General features: G+C 35.4%; 1 protein-coding gene across 1 annotated transcript; it reads right to left on the minus strand.

The window, feature by feature from the left end:
- Positions 1–518: 518 nt before the first annotated feature.
- On the minus strand, positions 519–1,692 carry LOC105076326 (olfactory receptor OR9H1-like). Its single transcript, XM_010964438.2, has one exon. It carries the CDS (start codon positions 1,552–1,554, stop codon positions 607–609), a length of 948 nt encoding a protein of 315 aa, XP_010962740.1. The 5' UTR covers positions 1,555–1,692; the 3' UTR covers positions 519–606.
- Between the last annotated feature and the right edge of the window lie 9,187 nt (positions 1,693–10,879).

Raw genomic sequence — 10,879 nt, forward strand, 5'->3', positions numbered from 1 at the left:
ATCACATTTATTTCTTTAATTTTTATTTTTTGCTCCTTGATGAAATCATTAATGTTTGCAAGATTTAAGGATATTATGGGTATAATTCTTTATACTACCTCTTTGTATTTCTATTTGAGCAAAGCCAATAATGCATATTACTATAGCATTTCCAATTCTCATTTACAAAGATTAGACAATGGCAAACTTGACTACGTTTTGAAGAAAACAAAGAGCACAGAAATTTCAATAGTGTCTCTGTCTTTCTCTCTTTCCAAATGTATACATGGATCTATAGATATTCACTTATATTCATATATGTTTTCAGATATATTAGCACATATGTGTTTATTCATTTTCTAGTACTTATTCACAAGTTGTGATTTTGAATATGCTTAAGCAAAACAAAACATTAACAAACCTATGTAACAAATAGATATCACACCATAAAATAATTATGTAGAACTATGAAAAATCTACACCTGTTTTTAAGCTCGTTTTAAAAAGACTATTGATGTTAAAAATAAAATAACATTTAATCTTCAAAAATTTAGATGACTTTAGTTGAAACTAGTCCATAAATATATTGATTTTAGCCTAGTCTACAGTTTTATAGCTGGTTGGAGCTCAATGAAAAGATATTTTTCTCAACAGTATCCTTTTCACAGCATTTTTCACCTCCCTATTCCTTAGACTATAAATCAGAGGATTCAGCATAGGGATGATAAGAGTATAGAACACAGCTATAACCTTGCTTTTCTCTGGTGAGGAGATGGCCCCGGGTTGGGCATACATGAAGAACACAGTCCCATAGAATAAACTCACCACAGTGATGTGAGAGCTACAGGTGGAGAAGGTCTTGTTCCTGCCATGGGTTGAGGGGATCTTTAGGACAGTGGAGAGGATATACACGTAGGAAACCAGAATGACAGTTGTGGTGGTGACGATGATGAAAGCAGACAGAATAAATAGTACAATCTCGTTCACAAAGGTGTCAACACAAGAGATCTTGATCAGGGCTGGGACATCACAGAAAAAGTGGTCCAGTCTGTTTTCTCCACAGAAACGCAAACTGAAGGTGAAACCTGTTTGTATCATGGAGTTGATGCAGCCGCAAATGTAGGAGCCACTCACCAGGTGAACACAAGCCTCCTGAGACATACGGACAGTATAGAGGAAAGGCGAGCAAATGGCTGAGAAGCGATCGTACGCCATCACCGCCAGAAGAAAGCCTTCAGTCCCCACAAAGAGAGCAAAGAAAAAGAACTGCGTGGCACAGCCATTGTAAGAAATTCTCTTGTCCTTGGACAAGAAAGTAGCCAGAGTTTTGGGAGCAATGACAGTGGAGTAGCAGAGATCTAAATAGGACAAATTCCTGAGAAAGAAATACATTGGTGTATGAAGTCTGGAGTCTGTTTTAATGACAACTAACAGGCTGATATTTCCCACCACAATGACCATGTAGATAAGCAAGAAAAGTAAGAATAAGAGAATCTGTACTTCTGGAGATGTTCTGAATCCCAGCAGGATAAACTCAGTCAGCTCTGAGTAATTTCTATTCAGCTCACTCTTCATTGCTGAGACCTGTCTGAGAAAATGAGTGGATGATCATGAACCCTATGGAAAGCCTTGTCAGCTTTTGGCTCTTGAAGCTCCCAGTGAGGAAAAAAATGCTAATAGAAAGTGAGGTTCTCCTGGCAACACAATCCCACAGAACAGCTTTACTTTTGGAAGTACCAGTACCAGAAGATATTATATATATTTTGTTCTAATATATTTAATGTCAATATGATATGGGAACTGTGGATGGGAAAAGAATGTCTGAAAGAGTGATGTTCTCAGTCATTTTATGTCATTTGTTCAGAGCTTTGGATCAGATGGAGTGAGTCCAAATTTTACCTCTTTGAGTTTAAACGGATCCAAGATCACCACCTGCATTTTCACTGCATTGAAGTCGTCTTCTGTCAAATGAGAAGTGCTAATAATACCTGCTTTATAGGATTCTTGTGAGAATAACACGAAACTGAGTATGAAAAGCGGTATCTGCGTTACCAGAACGTCTTAAATGCAAAATAAATATTAAATAAACCATCAAGCAAACAAAAACCTAAAAAATTACTTTCAGGTTATCCATCCTACAAATGGATAGCAAGTGAAAACTTGGATCAATTCCTTTTCTTGCTCAGAGATGCAGTTAATTTGGCTGTCTTAAAACATTCTACTCTGTAAAAGACACCAGGAAGCATGGGTTACTGTTTCATGAGTTAGAATGAAGCACCAGTGTTAAGGAAAGTCACCTGAAATGATAAATCAACTCTAACCGCCTACACTAACCACACACTTTCAGCCTCTACCGCCTACCCCACACACTGCTTCACTGATGACCAGTAGCTCTGCTCCCTTTTCGGCAGTGGACTCCAGCCCATTCTTTTCCTTTTGCTTTCAAGCATTAACATCTTAGATATATGAACTATTCCGCTTATGTAGAAGCAAACTTCATGCCTGAAATACAAGATTAACTTTCCTAAGAAGTTTTTTTTTCTCTTTGTATACATTGTTAATCAAACAGAAGACATTAACACAAATACTATCATAGGGCAGAAAAAAATCTGTATTGCATAGGTTTGACTTTTTGCTTTTTTAAATAACTATCAATGCTGACTATCAAACAGTAAAGAGGTATGTGGATAATATCAATAATTTATAGATACTGAAAAATTAAATCCAAATGGAAAAAAGAAATAATATGTTATAAATCTGATTTCCATTACTATCTTTAATTTCTGAACTAACAAGAAAATAATTCTTCCCTTCAAGGAAGTTAATATCATATTTGAAGTCACATTTTAATTTGGAAATTTTTATAAAATCAAAAGTACAATAAAGTCAGAAAAAGTGAAACTGACTTAGCCTCTGTTACTATTTTTTTATGAAGTCAAAATGTCTTATTAGTTAAAAGTGTGGCATTTTAATTCACATAAATCTACGTTTTAATCCATATCTTGCAATTCACTGGCTAATACTGGACTAATTGTTCAAATTCCCATTAACCTCTGTTTTCTCAACAGCAACATACGTCATAAAACATCTATTCCCACAGGAGGTATTGAAAGGGTTGAATTAAGTGATGTATATACATAAAATATGTTGAGCCTGGAAATAGAAAGTGCTCATTAATAATAGATGAATAATAGATTGAACAGGAAAAATTTGCTAAATTAAGAAAACTATCCTCAGAAAAAGTTGTGATTTTTAAAAATCAGTTATCTTACTTGAGATCCAGCAGATTTCAAAAGAAGCCTCACTGAAGACTTTTAATAGTTCATCGTTCCTTTAAAGGAAGCTTTGATGAAAAAGCAGCTAATTGCAGCCATGCTTAACGGTATATATTCAACTATCTGAGTGCACTCAATAAGTAGACCTATTTATTTTTAAGTTTCATGTATCTCGTTTTTATTTATTAGAACCAAAAAAAAAAAAAAAAAGAATCTTGGACTGAGTCTTCAGTTTGGCATCAAGAAATAGTCCTACACTTTATATTATGCAAAGACTGAACTGAAAATTCCTCCCACCTATTACCTACTAAAAGTTCTAAATCCTTTGATCTAGCCATATAGTTATTCTTAAAACCAAGAAAATAAGTGAGATATATGTATATAAATGTGTGGTCTTTTTGAAAGTAAAACGGGCCCTGGAGGTCAATTAGGTCAGTGTTTGCCAAACTTCCCCGTACCTCAGAATCAGCTGGGGAGATTTTGTTTTGCTTCACTGTTAATACTGATTCTTGGATCACACCTCATTCTTAATTAGTCTCAATATTGAAAACTGTCTATTAGTGAGATGAGTGCATGGAGCATTCATTTATTTTTTAAGATTCCCAACTGACTCTACTGAAGTCAGTCCCTACATAGAATTTTGAGGACCACTGAATTTGGTCTTCTTATTGCTTCCTGACAGAATAAAGTTAATCAAAGTCATTATTAATTATAAATATTCTTCTGAAAAGATATTTTTCCACCCTTCATTGCATTGTTTTACAAATAGCACACTTCCAGGAATTTCTTTTATTCAACACAAATATGCAATATGTATAACTCTTTTCTTATTTTTCTAATGCCAACGGATACTAAAACTAGATCACTAAATGCTTCTCATATAAACCAGGCTCACCCCCAATTCCAGGACATTCCTTTAGTTTCTTTATATTTCCATTTTAAACATGTAGTTTTATCTTGGGTGCTAAAAGACCTTTTAAAGACTGGAATAAATGTAGAGAATATATTTTTTATGTATGATGAAGTCTTGATCTAGAATATTTGAGGAAACTTCTGAGATTTTATGATACCAAATAATTGCAAATAAAATTTTGTGCATTTATATGATGGATAAGTTTTCAATTTTATGTCAAACTAAAAAGTTTCTAATGTAAAACTGTTAGATATAAAAATGACAAGTTAAACGCATACTAAGTCAAGAATAATTGGACAATGAAAACAAAAAGCATATGTGGCTTTTTTTAACCCTTCAAGTTGGCAAGGTATTTTTTAATATGCTTCACTCAGTCAACTAATAGCATAATACTTGGTCCATTAGTAGTATTATATTTGTTTTATTATTCCTTTTATAAATTTGTTGTGTGTACTAGAAAAAACATATTTTATAAAATACCTTATAATAGCTACCAACTAATTTAAAATTCTGTAGCAATTAACTCTGCCAGCACTTATAAGTGCTCTCCCCAATACAGAGTGTCAAACATATTTAAGTCTCTTATCTTCTCTGCTGCAGTGATTTTTGGAAAGGAAACAAGGATTTTTTCCTGGTCTATGAATGATAGACACCCCAATCACTTATGATAAATCAAAGAGAGTCAAAAGAGAAAGGATAATACACTATGACCAAGTAGGTGTCATCCCAGGAAGGCAAAGCTGGTCGCATGCCCCCAAATAAGGCAATTTACTATATTAACAAGGTAAAAAGGAAACTATGCCTACATAAAACCAGACATTCATTCCTGGTAACTCTCAGCACCTTTCCTCACCCTGATAAAGGGCATCTTTGAAAAACCTATAGGCAATATCATCCTTAATGACAAACGATAGGGAGGGAAGACAGGGTCAGCGATGCCAGAGACAACTTCATCTCAGGATACAGGGCGGTACTGGGGAACTTTGCATGGTTCTGGTTATTTTCAATCAAGCTCTCCTCCTCAAGATCATATGATGGGGATGGAAACCAGGTAACTAGGAAATAACTGGAATTCTTTCATTGTCCTGGAAGTTCCATTCTATCACAGTATCTAGTCTTTGCAACTTAGACTTGGAGTGGACAACAGCCACTAGATGGCAGCAAACTGCAGCTGCATCTAGCATTTGCTTCTGGAGCCTGCACCCTCCCGGAATCCTCACTGGTTCCACAAATCCTTGCCTGGATCATACCATTCTATTTATTTTTAAAATCTATTTGTTCACATTTTATAAACTCTTTTTCTTACTAATTTTAGCTTTTTAAAAGAAATAAAATTTTTTAGTCAAAATGAGACTCTAAGCCCTTGGAAAGACTCTCTGAAAATAGGATATAGTCTTTGTTAAGGAGACACTCACTGGCCAGTGCAAGAAGCAAAAATAAATAGATATGACACATTTAAAATGCAATAGAAAATACAAGGCAGTATAGAGAAATATATGATTCTCATAATGAGTTCTAAGAATTAAAATACTAAACTATTTTTCTACATATGTGCACAGAGTATATAATTTAAATATCAATAAAATAATAGTGCCCTCTATTTCTCATCTGTCAACTGATACAATATTATCTGGAAAAATTCTGTTACATTCCAGATCATTTGTTTATATATAAGAACAACTGACAGGTATGTATAATCTTACAAGGTTCAAAGAACAATACTATTTCTAAAAGTAAAAGATGATGTTAACAATTTGTTGAATCTTAAAAGTTGAAAGGTAAACAGAGACAAACTCACAGATATAGAAAACAAACTTATGGCTACCAGGGGGGAAGGGAGGACATGGAAGGATAAATTGGGTGTCCTGGATTTGTAGATACTAACTACTATATATAAAAACTAAACAACAAGGTCCTACTTTATAGCACAGGGAACTATATTCAATATCTTATAATGGCAAATAATAAAAAAGAACATGAAAAGAAATATATATATGTATATATGAATCACTACGCTATACTCAAGAAACTAAAACAACATTGTAAATCAACTATACTTTAATAAAAACACATTAAAATTTGTAAGACACAATTATAGACACAAGTGATGTAATACAGGCTTATACATAGAAACGGCAGTATTTTCTCTACTACAACATACAAAAGAGGAACGTACACAGAATATGAAAATATAAAAATGAAAAAAGTAAAATAAAATACATTACGACAATGAATGTAAATGAGATATACTACTTTCCTTTTAAGAGAAGTACCCTTCTGATGAGGAAAAGGAAACTTGATTTATAAAAATCACAGCTATAAGAGATTTCATAGAAAAGTTGAAACAAAGCATAATATATATAATTGTGAATGATATACTACATTGTGGGTAAATACAATAACCTTCTCTTGAGTTCTCTAAATTATGTTTGGTGGTTGAAAAAAAAAGTTATAATACTGGCTTTGTAGTTCTAAATGTATATTATATAGATTAAATATTTAAGAAAATTACATGTGAAATGGGAGAGGATAAACAGACATAAAGAAAGAGTAAATTCCTACATATAAACATGACTCATCAAACACCATGAAAAACCACAGCGAACAGTATCAGGAAAATAAAATGACAATTTGCTAGAAACCAAATTTAAAGCCATTTCATTCATTAGATAAATTTGTGGTTTCAACAGAAATATTAAAAAAAAGAAATGTAACTAAAACTATCTGAAAGAAAAGAGTTTTGAGAACAAATATGAAATCGTCTCATGAGTGGATACAATTCCTTATATTTATGATAGTAGAGCAAACCTTCTACCCAATATGACATCAAGTACATTCATGAACAAACAGAAGTATGAAAAGAAACAAATATTTGTTTAATAGGAAGTTATTTTGCAACAAGGATTGCATTTCCTCATTGTTCAGATCGTGAATTAAATTTGCTAAGATGAACAAATACTATAAAAAATTGTAACTTCTGTCTCTGTCTCTCTCTCTCCTCTTTATTCTGCAATATTTTTTAATTGATTAAACCAGCAAATATACCTGGGAAGTGTCCTTAGAGAAATTCTCTCCTGGGGAGGAAAACCAGAGTGGTGGCCATTCCCTCTGCAAGATAGTCACCGAGGACTAAAAGTCCTTCTCACCAATAATGTGTTCTGTATCACAAAGCAAAAAGAAAAATGAGAAAATATTATTAATCCATAAACTCACCAGACCTTTATAAAACTGGAAGAGCTCTCTAGAGGACATGAGAGCTAACCTTATACTTACAGAAAAAAAATTCAAGAACACATTTGGATGAGGAGTACCTGATTTGTCCTTTATTTTCATGATTTACACAGAGGGACATTCATGGTTTTTCATTTGAATAAATTAAAATCCTTATTTTCAGAGATTCATTTCTTATCTCTACTATAAATATATAAACAGTCAATGGAAGAGTTGGGGAAAAGGGAGAGATTTCAAAACAACATAATTATTAGCAAGACCAGGCAGTCATACCTCCATTTGTTATTTCAAGGCACAAGAAGAGGTGGTGTTAAAGGATCTCAGAAGCCTGGGAACTTTGTCAAGACTGAGAACCGTGGTGGGGTTTGCCCACTAGGTGCTAGAACTGAAAAAAGATACACTCCAAGAAGCATGTTAAAAGAGAAAGACAAATGCTGGAGAGGCTGTGGAGAAAAGGGAACCCTCCTACACTGCTGGTGGGAATGCAGTTTGGTGCAGCCACTGTGGAAAACAGTATGGAAATTCCTCAAAAGACTAGGAATAGACTTACCATATGACCCAGGAATCCTGCTCCTGGGCATATATCCAGAAGGAACCCTACTGCAAAATGACACCTGCACCCCAATGTTCATAGTAGCACTATTTACAATAGCCAAGACATGGAAACAGCCTAAATGTCCATCGACAGATGACTGGATAAAGAAGAGGTGGTATATTTATACAATGGAATACTATTCAGCCATAAAAATGACAACATAACGCCATTTGCAGCAACGTGGATGTCCCTGTAGAATGTCATTCTAAGTGAAGTAAGCCAGAAAGAGAAAGAAAAATACCATATGAGATCTCTCATATGTGAAATCTAAAAAAAAAAGAAGAACATAAATACAAAACAGAAACAGACTCACAGACATAGAATACAAACTTGTGGTTGCCAAGGGGGCGGGGGATGGAAGGGACAGGCTGGGATTTCAGGGTCTGTAGATGCTGATAGGCATATGCAGAATAGATGGGCAAGGTTATACTGTACAGCACAGGGTGATACATACAGGATCTTGTGGTAGCTCACAACAAAAGGAAAGTGTGACAATGAATGTATGTATGTTCATGTATGGCTGAAGGATTATGCTCTACACTGGAATTTGACACAACATTGTGAAGTGACTATAACTCAATAAAAAAAATGTTAAAAAAAAAAGACAGAGAAAGAAATACCTTCTCTTCCTACATCCTTGGTTCTGCCTTGACAGTGTGAAAACAGCCATTGACAATAGGGGAATGAATGACAGCAACTGGATTTGGCCCACAGGCTATATAGTTGGATGATCACTGCTCTAGAATATACAAAGTTTCCTCAACTAACATTTTGGGAAAAAAAAGAATCTTACATTAAAATTTTCAAAACATTCCACAATCGAGTTCTGTGGCTTCATACTAGTTTGGCAATTTTGTTGCATTGGCTTCTGTACTATAAAAGAGGAGGCTTTCATTTCTCCTATGTAGATGGCACGTTAAAATTCCAAAATATTTTAGTAGTAACAGAACAGTGTTCTATAATGATATCCATCGAGAAGATAGCGGGTATCACACACGTTACTTACAAAAAGGTACTAAGTTTTCGTGGAACAAACACAGAACAGGAGAGCAGGAAGTTTTTGAATCATTCAATAAAAAGTTCCAGAATCATTGAGTGAAACCTAAGTAATTCACATTTTTATGATTTGAGTATTTTTCTCCAAATATTTACAGGTAGCTTCCCCTGGATCTTTTTCTGCTAGTCTGGAGTTTGGGCTGCCTAGAGTCTAGGTAGGGGTGTACTGGAAGACATAAATAGTGAACTGTCAATTCACTGGTCCTTTCAATTCTTCTATCTTTCCCAATTCACTTGCTCCTATTTTTAGAAACTTCAAATAGCTATTCTATAATTTCAGTCCAAGTTTGAGAGCTGCATTAAATAAGAGATAAACAGGATGGAGTGTGACTACATCTACCCTCTTTTTTTAATTTCTGAAAGTTATTTTCACCAGAAATAAGGTTCTGTATTCACAATTTTTAAAAGCAGTTTAAAGATGTCCACCCGTTGTCTTCTGGCTTGCATGATTTCTTACAAAAAGTCTATGCTTCAACTTTTGTTTGCTTGTGTGTAATGTCTTTTTCCCTCTGGCTACTCTAACAGTGTTCTCTTTCTCACTCATTTTCGTAAGTTTTATTCTGATGTGCCTTCATCTGGTTTTATTTATCCCCTGCTTGAGTTTTGTGAATTTTCTTGCATCTATATATTTATAGTTGTCATCAACTTTGAATAAAAATGTTCTTACCACAGCTTCTAATATTTTTGGCCCTTCTTCCAATTACATTTGTAGTATTTTCTCAGCTGTCATTGATTGCTCATTTTTTTCTCTTTCTAACTCAATGCTTATGTTTGATTTGTTTCTATTGCTATGTATTCAAGTGCACAATCTTTTCTTCTGTAATGCGGAATCTGCTTTTCAATCCATCCCCTGTATTCTCAGTTCAAATATTGTGTTTCCCTGTCTTAGGAATTTCACTGGTTTCTTTCCCACATTCTCCATTTCTTTTTTTCATTTATTTGCATTTACCATTAAATTCATGTGAGTATTTATAAGAGCTTTTATGGTCAATGTCTACTAATTACTTATCTATGTCATCTCTGCATATGTTTCTAATGGGCTGTTTCTTGTGGTGGTCACATTTCCACATTCCTTCATAGGTCTAGTAAATTTTGGTTATATGCCAAACATTAAAAATGTTTCACTGTTCGTTGTTTGGATTTGGGTTTTGTACCTTTAAAAAATACGGGAATTTGTGTTAGTAGGTGGTCACTTACAGATCAGCTTCATCCTACTGAAGAGTGTTTTTAAGTTGTGTTGAGTCTGTTTTAGACTAGCATTTACTTTAGAGCTGCTTCAGTTCAACTACAAGGCATAACCCTTCTGGAGCCTTGACTGAATGGCCTTTATTTGTAAGGAAGTCTCCATTCTGGATAGAGAAAGTTTTATTGTTTCCCAGCTTTATTTTACCCAGGTATGAGGTGGTTTTGCCGAATATCGTGAGTTTCCTCTTATGCATATGCAGATTATTATTATTCAGCCAAAAATTTAATGCGATTTATTTTCTGATTTTTGGAGCTCTTTCTTACCGTTGATCTTTCGTCTTGAGTTGGCTACCCCACAAACTGGTGCTGCCGTGGTCTCTCCAGAATTCAGCCCCTGGACTCAGCAGCCGTTTCTGCTCGCCGAGCCTGGAGAAGCGCGGGTTCCCGGGCGCCCCGGCGGGCGCCGCGTGAGGGCGGCGCGAGGCGAGGCGGCGCGAGGCGGGGCGGGGCGGGGCGCGGCAGCCGCAGGCGTCCCGGGTCGCTCCACTCCCCGCCCCAAGCGCGCGCTGGCCGCCCCACGCCGCGCCTTCACACGCAGCGCCCGCCCAAAGCGGGCGCCGGCGACGCCGCGGTGACGGCCCCGTC

This window comes from Camelus bactrianus, chromosome 12 (genome assembly GCF_048773025.1).
Source record: "Camelus bactrianus isolate YW-2024 breed Bactrian camel chromosome 12, ASM4877302v1, whole genome shotgun sequence".
Classification (NCBI taxonomy): domain Eukaryota; kingdom Metazoa; phylum Chordata; class Mammalia; order Artiodactyla; family Camelidae; genus Camelus; species Camelus bactrianus.